The sequence below is a fragment of the Scleropages formosus genome, chromosome 19 (genome assembly GCF_900964775.1).
Source record: "Scleropages formosus chromosome 19, fSclFor1.1, whole genome shotgun sequence".
Taxonomy (NCBI): Eukaryota; Metazoa; Chordata; class Actinopteri; order Osteoglossiformes; family Osteoglossidae; genus Scleropages; species Scleropages formosus.
The window spans coordinates 929,661-943,560 of record NC_041824.1 but is presented as its reverse complement, the minus strand read 5'-3'; the positions used below and the strand labels follow the sequence as shown (position 1 = coordinate 943,560).

At 50.1% G+C, this 13,900-nt stretch overlaps 1 protein-coding gene across 6 annotated transcripts in view; it reads left to right on the top strand.

Moving 5' to 3' along the window:
- LOC108927702 (disco-interacting protein 2 homolog C) overlaps positions 1-12,445 on the top strand; it is a 61,981-nt gene extending 49,536 nt beyond the window's left edge. For 5 of the 6 annotated variants that reach the window (XM_029246152.1, XM_029246150.1, XM_029246149.1 and 2 more), the window contains 14 exons: positions 93-216; positions 333-454; positions 1,750-1,861; positions 2,103-2,212; positions 3,096-3,226; positions 3,650-3,818; positions 4,433-4,603; positions 6,759-6,820; positions 7,765-7,822; positions 8,112-8,186; positions 8,453-8,627; positions 8,893-9,016; positions 10,069-10,596; positions 11,172-12,445. In XM_029246152.1, coding sequence (XP_029101985.1) covers positions 93-216; positions 333-454; positions 1,750-1,861; positions 2,103-2,212; positions 3,096-3,226; positions 3,650-3,818; positions 4,433-4,603; positions 6,759-6,820; positions 7,765-7,822; positions 8,112-8,186; positions 8,453-8,627; positions 8,893-9,016; positions 10,069-10,321 — 1,686 coding nt within the window. In that variant the 3' untranslated portion in view covers positions 10,322-10,596; positions 11,172-12,445. Of the gene's footprint in view, positions 1-92; positions 217-332; positions 455-1,749; positions 1,862-2,102; positions 2,213-3,095; positions 3,227-3,649; positions 3,819-4,432; positions 4,604-6,758; positions 6,821-7,764; positions 7,823-8,111; positions 8,187-8,452; positions 8,628-8,892; positions 9,017-10,068; positions 10,597-11,171 lie in introns of those variants that run through there. The other variant, XM_029246151.1, reaches the window with a different exon arrangement.
- Positions 12,446-13,900: the final 1,455 nt, after the last annotated feature.

Here is a 13,900-nt window from a genome sequence, read left to right as displayed (position 1 = left end):
TTCGACGTTCCGCTTTTAGTTTGCCAGCGTGACGGGCGACGATTTATTTGCCCGAACCCCCGCTGACTGCGCCGCCTTTCCTGTCTCCATAGGGTGCCATCACCAACTCGCTCACCTGCTTGCAGCTGCATAAGCGGGCAGAGAAGATCGCCGCCCTACTGGCCGAACGGGGTCACCTGCAGGACGGAGACCACGTGGCGCTGGTCTACCCCCCAGGTGAGTTGCAGCCTTCCCTTCATCCAAGCCTCGAACCCCCTCTACATTTAAAAATGAGTTAAATGTTGTCCGAAAGTGTAGCACGTCTCATAGTTTTGGTCCATTTGGTGCCGCAGGGTTGGATCTCATCGCTGCCTTCTACGGGTGCTTGTACGCGGGCTGTGTGCCCATCACCGTGCGGCCTCCGCACCCCCAGAACATTGCCACCACCCTGCCCACAGTGAAGATGATCGTGGAGGTAAACCCTAACATCCGACCCCCGTTGTGCCGTTTCAGACGCAGCTCTCCCCTCAGCCGGAGATGTTGGGTTTAAACGATGTACTGAGACAAGGATTTTTACTACGGTTCGTCCCCTGTTTATCGGCTTAATTGGGACCGAGAGTTGGTCTGTCACTCCAAATTCATGACTTCTGTTTCCAATGTAACATGGAGTCGCTCAGCTGGTAGCGTGATGGTTACAGCTGCTGCCTTCGCATCTAAAGGTTGCGGGTTCGATCCCCACCTCCAGCTGTAGTATCCTTGAGCAAGGTACTTACCCTAAAATTACCCAGCTGCATAAACGGGTGAACAATTTTAACCTTAACACTGTAAGCTGGTTTGGAGAAAAGCATCACCTAAATGAATAAATGTAAAAACTGTGGTTTTGGGCCTGGTGACTTTACATTTACGTTTATTCATTTGGCAGACATGCAATTCTTAAGTAAACCTAGTTTTACTTTCCACTCTATGCACCGATGTTCATCACGCGAGTAGCTGCATAAAACTCGGGATAGACTAACCCTGATCACCTTCCTACAAAATTGTTTTTTTAAATTAAAAAAAACAAGGTACACAAACATTTGCATACAGTACAGGAGAAGCGGCTGTGAAAAGGGTTGTCTGGGGATGATCATAAACTTACGGTGCATTAACATTTACACCTTACATGAGATTAAGAGTTGATGGGCGAAGTGAGTCTGGAAGAAGTGAGTTTTCAGAGCCTTCTTGAACGCAGACAGAGATTCAGCAGTTCTGAGTGAGAGGGGGAGGTCGTTCCACCACAACAGAGCCAGAACTGAGAACCTGTGTGGGTGTGTTGGTGGAATTTGCTCTTGTTCACTCTTGAGATGCATGTTGCTTTGGGGAAAAGCATCCGCTAAGCGACTAAATGTCGGTGTGAGGAACCTGGAGAGCTCCACAGGGCAACTGAAACTACTGACTTTTTGGACTGGAGCAGAGCGGAGTTGTGGACTGGCTGTGTCTGGGCGTTTCGAGTCCCCAGACGGCCTTTTGATGACATCTTATAAATAAGAGCACAGTTAAGAAGTCGTAGCCTGTGCTACACCAGGATGCTTGCGCTCATCTCAACCTCTGGGATCCCATTTTTTATCACGTAAAATTCACTGATACCTGCGCTCTGTCCAGGTGGACCTTTGGGCCACAGTCTCTTTGAGAAACACATTCTAAATGTTTCTGAGAAAAGTCTGTCACTTGCACGATCGTAATACCCGCACCCCCACCCCCCATTAACGATGGATGTGATCTGAACAACAGGTGAGTCGTTCGGCCTGCGTCATGACGACACAGGTGATCTGCAAGCTGTTGCGGTCAAAAGAGGCGTTGGCTGCCGTGGACATCAGAACCTGGCCCCCTGTACTGGACACAGGTGAGTGGATTACTGTTGCTACGGATACAAACTAATGGGGTCAGAAGGGATCAAGGCATCTCGCAGCGATGGGCAGCCACACCCCAAACGGGGTGGAGCGCTCTCATTATGTGTTGAACATTGAGCCTATTGTTCTGGACACTTCTATGGTACTCACTGTGGTCCAAGCACTTTGCTGAGAAACACATTGCACTCGCTAGCTCTAGTTCACCTCTACCCCCCACCCCCCTCTGTGTAACAGATGATTTGCCAAAGAAGAAGCCTCCCCAGCTCTACAAACCCTCGAACCCTGACACACTGGCCTACCTGGACTTCAGCGTGTCCACTACGGGAATGCTTGCTGGAGTGAAGGTACGTCACGTAAAGGGTTGCTTTGAAGGCACACCTGGGGTCACCTTCTTCCACATGGTAAAAAAGTGTCAAGTTCCCTTTGGAGTAATCGGCGTGTTGGGTTCGCTGCCGTTAGCTATTAGATGCCCCCTAAGCGACGTGACGGGACAGTAATCCGATGACGGTAGAACCTACATTCTCCTGCCCCTGAGTCACTGCTTCGGTGTCTTGTTCCTTCTTTGTTCTGCCGTGGATGGAAAAGCTGTGTAGCGTCACATACTTGCACTGTTCTGAGTCTGAGGAGCCCTGTCCAGGTTTTGAAGACTCTACTAGGGTGCGTTGCTCCATGAAAGGCGATGCTTTCTCAGTGATCTCAGAGCGTTGTAATGTAACCCCACGTAAGGTGTCCATCTGCATCCCGTTGAAAGGAGTCCAGAAGATCCACTTATTTTCTCAGCTGAATCCTTGTATGGACGACCACAGCGTAGCTGAGAGCGGTGTGGTATAAACTGTGGCTTCGGGTACCTCTCTTTGGACCTTCGTCAGACTGTTTCCATCCACGAAGCCTGAGCTGGAACAAGAACTGAGAGCAGTTTGAACGAGCGAAGGACACGCGGGAAATTTTCGGCGGACGCGGGTTATGATGAGGGCGACGACGTCCCGTTGTTATTGCCGCGAATGACGGCTAACGTAGTTATTGTAAGAATTATCGTAGCGATGAAAATCTCCACACTCTCAGTAACCTGCGCATTGACAGTTTGTCCAGATCTTCAGTTTTACGTAGATTTAGTCTTGTCACGTCTTGGTCACCTTGCTTACATGTTGACTTCTCGAGCGACATGTGCGCTGGGCTTGTAGACGTACCTTTTGTGACCAAGGCCTGTGCTTTACTCTCGTTTCTCAGATGTCCCATGCTGCCACCAGTGCCTTCTGCCGTTCGGTGAAGCTGCAGTGCGAGCTGTACCCGTCCCGCGAGGTCGCCATCTGCCTGGACCCCTACTGCGGCCTGGGCTTTGTGCTCTGGTGCCTCTGCAGGTGATTATGTCCTCTCCCGCCCCTGGCTGTGGGTGGGCAGAATGGAGGGGGTTAATCGTGTTCATTATGTTAATTATGGAGATGAAACCCCATCTGCATTTCTCCTTGGGGACAAAAAAGTTATTAACGCTTTGAGAAGAGTCTATTTCCTCTGAAAATCCGCTGTGATTCCAGAGGAAGGAGCTGCGTAACCAGCGGAGGCTCAGGAATTGTTGTGTAATTGGTTTTTGGGGGAAACCTGGTGTTCCTGTTCACTGGCTGCTTGGGGCATCAATTTGTGTCCCTTCCTTGGTTCTCCTGTGTCAAAACTGAAGGGGGGGGGGGGGGGGGGAAGATGAATTTCTTGTGTTGCCTTAGGCACTGACATGTGTGTGTATTCAGAACGTCAGTCTCCATGTTAGTCTTCCTCTTATGCTTATGCAGTGTGTACTCGGGGCACCAATCCATCCTGATCCCTCCTTCAGAGCTGGAGGTGAACCCAGCGCTGTGGCTCCTGGCGGTCAGCCAGTACCGGGTGCGGGACACCTTCTGCTCCTACTCTGTCATGGAACTGTGCACCAAAGGCCTGGGGCTTCAGACGGAGTCGCTCAAGGTACCGAGACTCCGCCCCTCTCTCTTTGCCCCGAGGTACGTCAGAAATGATGCAAGTTGTCCCGAGGGGCAGCCGGCTTTCCCACTTTCAGCGCGCAGCAGGTTCTCCCCGGTCTTTCGCAGAGTCCTGCTGTTCCGCCGATACCCTCCCGAGATCCGAGTTCTCCGACTTCTCGCGTGTAAATGAGGCGAGGGTGGGGCTTGTCCGCCGCCGAAATGGCCGCGGTGACTCCGAGCCGCTGCTCCGTGGCCCGGCGCTAATGGAGCTGCCGGGCTGCGGAGACTTGAAAGCGGGAGTGCGCTGGAGTCGCTTATTTACTGCTGAGGAGCACTTAGGGAAAGGCTGCTCCTGCCCCCCGGGCAGATCGCTGCTCGCTCCGTCGCTCCGTGTGTGGCAGCTCCGCTGCCCCCCGCTGCAATATTCGGGCCCAAAGTCGCACCGAGTCGCCGAAATGACGTTCGGTTGCGTATTTCCACGAGACCTCCGACTTGCACGTGTGATTCGATAGAACCGTGCAGCGGTACGAGGGCCTCGACTCTGTTTAAACATCTGGTGTGTCTGCAGTCTGCTCGGTACTGACTATGGTGTGACCGTGAACCCGCCGCTCTCCCCAGTCCCGGGGCCTGGATCTGTCCCGCGTGAGGACGTGCGTGGTGGTGGCCGAAGAGAGGCCCAGGATAGCCCTAACGCAGTCCTTCTCCAAGCTCTTCAAAGACCTGGGGCTCCACCCTCGCGCCGTCAGCACGTCCTTTGGCTGCAGGGTCAACCTGGCCATCTGCCTGCAGGTTTGTCCCTGCTTTCTGTGTGTGCGTGTGCGTGTGCGTGTGCGTGCGTGTGTTTTCCACTGAGCCATAAGCCACTTGATGACCTGCGGTTTGAGATGATGACCAGGATTCGTTCTCTGCCGCGGAACCGTCTTCATATAAGTGCAAAGCGAACGTAGCTGAAAGCGTCAGCTTGTGTGGCCACATTTTGGAGGAAGCAGAAACACCCAGGACGTTCTGTGCTCGACGTCGGACACATCGATGAACTGTACGGAAATGGTGGATGAGCCAAGTGGAGTGTAAAGAGGTTGGCCGTCTTTTCCGCCGTAGGTGTTCCCAGCTAGACGTAGATGAGAATTTGTGTCCATTTAAAGAGAACTCCTGGAGCACAAGCGAGCCGCTCTTGTAGCTCCTCAAGCTGCTCTTTTAGACATGATGGATCTGGTCATTGTTCCCAATATAAAACCGTTTTCTTTGCTCAGTAAAGATCCTGGCGCCTTTTCAGTGCTAGTCAGGTCTAGGTTAGCGGGCGAAGGCTGCAGTTCGATTACCGTAGTAATCATTTGACGAGACGGGTTTTGCGTTTTATACTTTCAGATCCATGTGTGAAAATGGTGTAAATTTGCTGCCTTTCTTTGGCCGATGACAAGTTTCCGTCAGGCCTCCGGTTCCGTATGGTAGGGCATCCCCCGTTCTTCGAACGTTCGCTTTTCGCCACTTTGCTTTTACGAAAGACCTACATTAGTATGTGTTTTCGCACACCGAGAGAAATCCAAAGAGGATTTTTGCTTTTACGAAAAAAGGCGAAAAGCGAACATAGCATTGAGCGTTTATTTTGCGGCGAGCCGTTATGGAGGCAACGTGCACCCCGAGCGGCGAGAGTGGCGTCACCAAGCTCCTTCCCCGGGAACTAGACTCAACATCCGTGTCTGTGAGCAGCTGTGCTTCATCTCCATTTATTTTGTGCTTCCGGTAGAAGGATGTGTCCTAAGGTATCAAAAAAAGCCTAAGGGCTCGTAAGGGTGTTGCGTTGAACGTAAAACTGGACGTAAGCGTTTCGATCGTGGTGAACGAAGTGAAGTCACCGTGTGTGCGTTGAACTTTCCTGCGCCCACCATTTGCACTATTAGGTTTTATGTGTAGTTCGGTATGATTTGGTAGCTTATTTTCTGGGTCTGGGAACACTCAAATTTTTCCCATGTAAATTAATGGTAATTTCTTCTTTGCTTTACGCCGTTTCGGCTTACGAAAGGTTTCATGGGAACGCTCTACTTTCGAATCGCTGGGGAAACCTGTACCGCTCTGACGTACCGCATCTACCACGATCCAGTCTTATCCTGCCCTTCATTTTATCTCATTGTGAGGATGTTCACTGTGTGAGAGGAGGTAAACGTTGGGTGTAAAAAGTGCACCCTTTGCTCTCGGGAAGCTGGTTTTAACCTCTTTGCTGTGACATTTTGAGCCCTGTCCCATGCTGACCTTAAGTGACCAGACCTGGTCCGTCCAGCCCACGTTACCCTGTGGTGTCCTGGTGTCCAGAGGTGCCATTTTTCTACATATTGACAGAGACGAAGGAATTCAGGAGACAGTTTAACATCACAACCTCACTCTTTGTGATGTTATTTTCTTTAAAGAGGTCTCTGAGGTGACACATCTCCTCCAAGTAGCTGCTCACACCTCATTGTTTCATGTTGCGTGTGTGTGTGTGTGTGTGTGTGTGTGTGTGTGTGTGTGTGTGTGTGTGTGTGTGTGTGTGTGTGCGCGCGCGCGCGCGCGCTTTCGCCCTTTCCGCTCACTTCCACTCCTCTTGTTTTCCAGTTTTCCCTTTGCACGTGTGGAGTCGCTCACTGTTCTTCCTTGGAATTTCTCTCCTCTAGCTGTGGAATTTGACACCTCCTCCTTGCGTAGTTCCTCCTCTTCCACTGAGTCCGCTGTGGCACTTGGGCCGTTTGGGGCTTTTCCCACATGTGCGGAAGCCGAACTCCCGTTTTCGCGCTAGTCGGGCCGGGGGTCGTTCCCACAGCCGAGCTGGCAACGTATGGAAAATAGTTAACAGCAGCAAAGTGCTCGGAGCCTAAGAGGGTGGCCGACGCTTGACGCGGACTGAGCGCGGACAGGTAGACTTGCAACAATTTCGGACGGTCGATAACCCGCCCCGAACTGCTTTGCCTTTCAGGGCACCTCGGGACCAGACCCAACCACTGTGTACGTGGATATGAGGGCCCTCAGACATGACAGGTGAGTTCCGGGACTTGTAGACATCGGGGGGGCCGGATCCGGCGGTGCTTTTCTAGGCCATAACCAGAGTCGTGAATGTGATGCGGCAGCTACAGTAAAACGGTGCACGGAGATGCTTCGGCAGGTCAGAAACAGATCGTGGAGCGGCGTTCTGTGTCAACTGGAGAGGTTTGATGGCAGAGGCCGGAAGACCAGATAGGGGAGAGTCGCAGTCGTGCAGCAGGACATCACCTGTTGTGAGATAACAGCCGGATCCTGCCGATGTTCTGCACGATGTATCCGCGGCGCCGGGTTGTGGATTCGATGTGTTGAGAGAAGGAGACATGAATTGATGATGATGATGATGATGATGATGATGATGATGAATATTTATTCATTCATGTAATGTAAGCAGCTTACAGTGTTTGTGTACTAAGCTACTTACAATTCCAGTCATTACTTAGTTAATGCCACATGCAGTCCGTGACGGTGCACTTTAACGATTGTACTACGGTATATTATTTGCACCACAGCTCGTGCAGACACCATCTGTCGTCCAAATAATATACTGCAGTACAACTGAGAGCAGTGTGGAGATGATGACTGCAGTGTGCAAAGAGGAGTGCAGTTCAGAGATGGGCTACAGAGACAGACATGATTCAGGACATGAGCAGAAGTGGTTGGGGGGATGCACCCGACTAGCTGAAGACATGAAGGCCGAGTGGCGATCGACTCGTAGCCCCTCCGAGGCGGCAGTTTGGCGAAGAGGTGACTGCTGGGATGGGTCGAGTCCAGGACAATCCTACTGCTCTCATCTTCTGGCACCGAACAGGTGTTTTACAAACTACAGAAATGAGATAATTGTGCAGCCACTTCTGCCACGAGAGGACGTGTCCGTTGCATTCGTCAGTTTAACGCACACCTTTTCGCCTCCTTGTTGTGACCGTTTTTTGGTTTGAATGTAGGGTGCGTCTGGTGGAGAGGGGGTCACCGCACAGCCTGCCTCTCATGGAGTCGGGAAAGGTGAGGCACTCGAACCTCCACTGTAGCACACGTGACTGTGTTGCGGGGCCCGAGGGGGTGGGGGGTGTATCTGGCACACTGTTACCGTGGAAACGCTGCTCACCTGGCTCCGGGCTTGTTAACGTTCCTTGCCCGTGCTCCCACCTATGTGTTGGCCTGGTGAAACTGGTGACGACCTGGACAAGGTGTCACCAGGTAGGACAGTTATACACAAAGACCTCGGAGTCTTAAAGCTCTTGTTATTTCTGCTTTTTATTGTAGAAACTGTTCGTAATTTCCTGTCTTTCAGATTTTACCTGGAGTCCGAATCATCATCGCCAACCCTGAGACCAAGGGACCGCTGGGGGATTCGCACCTTGGGGAGGTCAGAACTGAGCGAAGCAGAGAGTGCAGACAGTCCCAGCAAATGCCAATAGGACTTTTTTTTTTTTTTTTTTTTTTTTTTGTCCTTGTAATGTAAATACTGTAATGAATATATTGTTATGAATGTGCGACTCCATATTGGATATATGTCCAGATGGTTTGGACTCTTGAAAACTGTGAAACAGGAAGTGATGTATATTTCAGCGTGTGTGAGACGGCGTGTTCAGCCCTGGCCAAACTTCTCGCCCCGTGTCCCTCGCACCTTAGATCTGGGTGCAGAGTGGCCACAACGCCAGCGGCTACTTCACAGTCTACGGCGATGAGTCGCTGCAGTCGGACCACTTCAGCTCCCGTCTCAGCTTCGGGGACACGCAGACCGTGTGGGCGCGAACGGGATACCTGGGCTTCCTGCGGAGGACCGAGCTCACAGACGCCAGTGGAGGTGAGTTTCGGGCTTTAGGGAGGAAGTGGCTTTTCGCTTCTACGATCCTCTCATATGTTTCTTTACATTTACGTTTTCACTTGTGCCTGAGAGTGGAGGCAGTGCAGGTTTCGTCCCTCTAAAGGACTCAAAGGCTTTTTTTGATGTTGATGCCGCTGCTGCTCACTTTCATAGGCACACACCTACAGGTGGTACTTTTTACTGCATCATATGACAGTAAGTGTGTGTTCCTGAACATGTCCACCTGCGGTTTGTGCACGTGCAGACCGCCATGATGCCCTCTATGTAGTGGGTGCTTTGGATGAGGCCATGGAGCTCAGGGGGATGAGGTATCACCCCATCGACATTGAGACGTCTGTCATCCGAACGCACAAGAGCATCACAGAATGGTGAGTGGAGGAGGTCAGCGCCGCTCGACCCCAAATCCGTCACTGCCTCTCTTCCCACTCTAAAACTAGGATGAAGCCGGAAGACGGCACGCGAGCTTTGGCCTGAAGCAGATCGAAAGGGAAAAACTTTTTCCCCATTGAGTTGAGATTGGAGATGGTTTGAGATGCTGGCAGGCTGGAGAAGGGCATCGAAGAGCATTTCTGAAGCTAGTGTGGTCACTACTAAACATCAGGCTCAGTAGATTTGACAGAAACATGGTGAAAGATAATATATTGGTGAGTAATATGACCCAGTGCTGCATACGGAGTGAGATAAGTATTGGACCCACAAGCGAACCTTGCGGAACGCCGTATCTAGACGTCGACAAGGAAGACGGGGGACACTGTCGCATTTCTGCACAAACTGTCGAAGTGTGAACAGAAGCGCTGAAGGACAGAACCGGACATTCCAACCGGCTGTTGAAGCCTGCTACGTAAAATATTGTGGTAAATGGTATGAAATGGTGCAGTTAAATCGAGCGCCATGACCGAGGTATCTTGCCATCAGGTGAAACTAAAATATAATTTACAGTAGGAGTCAATGCTGTTTCTGTGCTATGGCCTGGGTAGAAACCAGACCGAAACTGTTGCACTGCATTATTTTGCTTAGGGTAACACTGAATTGTCAAAGCATATAGGGGGTGCGGTGGCGCAGTGGGTTGGACCGGGTCCTGCTCTCCAGTGGGTCTGCGGTTCGAGTCCCGCTTGGGGTGCCTTGCGACGGACTGGCGTCCCGTCCTGGGTGTGTCCCCTCCCCCTCCGGCCTTACGCCCTGTGTTACCGGGTTGGCTCCGGTTCCCTGTGACCCCGTATGGGACAAGCGGTTCTGAAAATGTGTGTGTGTGTGTGAATTGTTAAAGCTACCATTTCTGACTGAAACGGCGACTCTGAAAGAGGCCCGTAATTGAATGGTACGTTGCGGTCTTTCGTAAATTTACCTTTATGTCACCGGTCACGTTACTGTCCCTCCCCAGTATGGAACTAATCGATCGCCTGTTATTTCGCCTCCCCAGCGCTGTGTTTACGTGGACCAATCTACTGGTGGTGGTGGTGGAGCTGGATGGTTCAGAGCAGGAGGCGCTGGACCTGGTGCCGCTCGTGACCAACGTGGTTCTCGAGGAGCACTACCTGATCGTGGGTGTGGTTGTGGTCGTGGACGTGGGCGTCATCCCCATCAACTCGCGTGGCGAGAAGCAACGCATGCATTTGCGTGACGGTTTCCTGGCCGACCAGCTGGACCCCATCTACGTGGCCTACAACATGTAGCCCTGCTCCTCGCTGGCCATTTTTCGAAGACCGGAGAAGGAAAACAAAGGAGCGCGAGACAGTGAGCTGAAAGCTGCGAAAATGCTTCTCTGAAACGAGGACGGACGGCTGGGTCCGTGTTGCACTTGACCTTCACACACTTTTAGCTCCTGGAAGGGAAACAAACCCCACTGTACAACACCTTTCTTGCTTATTTGGGTATTGCTTTTAAGTGCGTGTTGCTCTATATTTTCATGTCACATATTCAAACATTTTTTTAATCTGTCCTCTAAGAGGTAAGTTTTTGTTTTTTTAAATTGTTTTTTATTTCTTAATGATAGCAGTCGTCGTTATGTGTAGACATAAAACTGGTGGAGGATGGGTTAAGTGTGTTTACTTTTTTTAAAATTTATTAAATACCTTCAGTACTCATCTGGAAGAACGAAGCATTTTCTTGCTTCTCACAGTTGCAAAGAGGACAGCGGTCATTTCTCTAATCTTCTGTAGTCTTCCTTTTCCAGCTTAGCAGAACTAAAGAGGAAGAGCAGCACCATAATCATGTAATTATGTACAAAACCATTCTAATTTATTTTGTTCTCTTTAGAGGTAAATGAGGGAAGGCATTAAAGAATGGCTTTTCTCTCTAAATATTTACTGATATATTACAAAGTGTTGTCATCCTGAGGGAATGGTATCAAATCAAGTATATAAAGATATAATTCTATAGATCTATATTTAAAAGGCCTATGATACACCGGTGCAATGCAGTAGCGCTCACTTGCATGGTGTGTGTTCATTGTAGAAGGCAGTACACCTCTGTGTTGTGCGAGTGGCGTACACACACATTAAAGGGTGCCTGTGTTGTTTCCAGAATCAGTTCCACCGCAGTACAAGAAACTGGAGGGAAAGTGGTGACGGCGTGGGTACGAGCAGGCGGGAAACGGAGCCATTTAATAGCTCGCTTTGGACTGACTGGACGCGTTGGGGAGGCGGCGGCGACGACCCTAAATTCTGACTGACGCTGACGGAACCGCGTGGGGGTGTTTTCCACGTGGGCTGGGATTCGGATCGATCGTCGATTAGGTGCGCTCGGTCTTCGTCGGCGACTTTGCGGGCGAACCGTGCCCGAAAAGCCGAAATCCAGGACAAGGCCTACAGGTACGCGCCACCGACGCCACGCACGCTACGGCCGAGCAGTAACGGCGCAGCGGCGGGTCTCTCGTCTCGGATCAAGAGGCGGTCCTGCTGGAGATGTAGGGCCGCCACCAAAAAGACCAACCTTTATAAATTGAACCCGTAAAGAAAATGCGTACAAGTTTGTTTACACTTGAGCTTTTAGTGACAAGTTTGTTTTTTTCCTGTTTTCAAAGATGTCTTAGTTTTTGTTGGAAGCATTGATGATGTCAATCCCCAATAAAAGAGGTGTTTTTTCCTATTTCTGAAAAATACTGTGCACATAATTTTGCTATGTCTTGTTGCGTAATTTCCGTCCCGCATTGGAAATTGACTGTGTGTGTGTGTGTGTGTGTGTGTGTGTGTGTGTGTGTGCGTGTGCGTGTGTGTGTATGCGTGCGTGGTGTCTGTAAATACTGTTGGTAACAAAACCATTTTTTGTATGGTGCAGATGTGTATGAACCTGTTTTGTAAGCACTATTAAAAGTATTCCACTTTTATAGGAACCTGTTTGGCCTGAAATCACACATCCATGTGCAGTAAGATCATGTGTGAAAGTGCTTGTAATGTTGCTCGTGTCCTCCAGCTTTAAGCCGTGCGTTTCGCCGCGTCCCACACGAAACCTCTTCGCTGCGATCGACTCAGGAGCCCCGCATGACAATTGCCAACGTTGGGTGGAGCTCATGGTCTGCCAGCGTTGCTGAAAAATGTATTTTTTTGTGTGCCCGGACGGCGCTTTGAACGTCTGCGTACATGTTGTGTGTAAAAAGCTTCTTTTCCCAACTGTCATTTGTGCTGTTTTTGTGTGCACTGTTTTTTGTGATTGTTCTTTGACACAAAGGAAACACCTTTTTCAACTGTCAGTGGAATTAGCAATAAAAAACAATCCTGGGATCCATACTGTACATAAAACCATGTAAATGTACACAAGTGATTGTTTAGTAACCTAGTACTTAAAGTTGAGGTCAAAAATACATGTACATAACACTAAGATTAAGAACATGAAAGCACAGTGTGGATAACAACACGTACAAAAGGCAGTGAAATGTTTAAAACAAAATACCATAACACGACTAAAGTTCCTGATGGTGCTTCTTACACACAGGCGCGCACACACACACACACAGACAAACCCTTCCTGTCTCAACGATTCATTGTTAGCATCATTTATTAAGCCACAGGTTTGCAGCTGATCGAAGGAATACTTGACTTTGTTCCCATGGGTGGCACCTTTATCCAGAACCACTGCTAAGCTTTGTACATCTGTGACATGTTTTATATTCAAGTAATTAAAATAAAACCTTTTATTTTTGTTGCTCTCGGAACCCTTCTCGCTCTTTTCAGTTCGTCGGAACTCTTGAGAAACGTGAGGAGGGGGTGGCATCATCACAGCACTCGGGGCATCTGGAGCGAATCTTGAGCTCATTGTGAAAAGGTGGCAAAGTGGACTTTTACACACAGAATAGTTGTTCAGATGTGAAGCAGATATCAGTACCAGTGTAACCATGGTAAAGAACAGGTCACTGCAGCAGAGGGACGTGGGGAATAATGTGCCCTGAGCCCTACGCTACTTTCCTGCACGCAGCCCTTCCACCTGTGGCAGAGAGAAGCGGAAAGAGCAGCTTTGGGAGCCTGGCGTGCTGCTAGGAGATGTGTTTATTGGTACATGTCAGCACACAGAGCACCATTACATAAGGCCAGCTACAGCGAGTTACAAAAATGGCAGCGATGATGGCAGTCCAACAGGCACTGCAAACGCGCGCGCACGCGCGCACACACACACACACACACACACACACACACACACACACACACACACACAGAGGGACAGTGAGAGGGAACCTGGTTCCTCAGAGTCTGTCTCCAGCAGGCTGTGCGCACTAAACCGCTCCGTAAAGCACTCGGAGTTACGTCATGACAAAGTTTCCTGAACGCGATCGTGGACAAGGGGGTCACGGCACCCTCGCACTACTGGGTACTTTTCAGTTGGGGCACAGGGAAGGCCGTATGAATACCAGCAATAGGTCACAACCACAACGACCAGAAAGGGGACAATACATGGAACACTTCTTCAAGAAAAAGTATCTTCCGCTGGGCTGGACAAACACAAGACAGGCTGCAGGCACCTTAGAAAGATTCTCTTGCCCTCATGGCAGCCAGTGGCTTAAAAATAAATGTGTGCCTTCAGACACACGTTTCTCCCCCTGCTCTCCTAGCGACGTGAGCACAGAATCCACCCGTAGATGACACTTATACGTTGCTTTAGAGAAAAGCGTCTGCTAAATGAATACATGTAAACGTAACTGTAGATGCTGGATGGTCACTGCTTCACACAGCTCACCTCCAAGGTCTGCTCTCATCAGCCTGCTGTACAGGAGAACTTCATTACTTGCGAGACCCAAATCGAAAGAAGCGTCCATTACAATT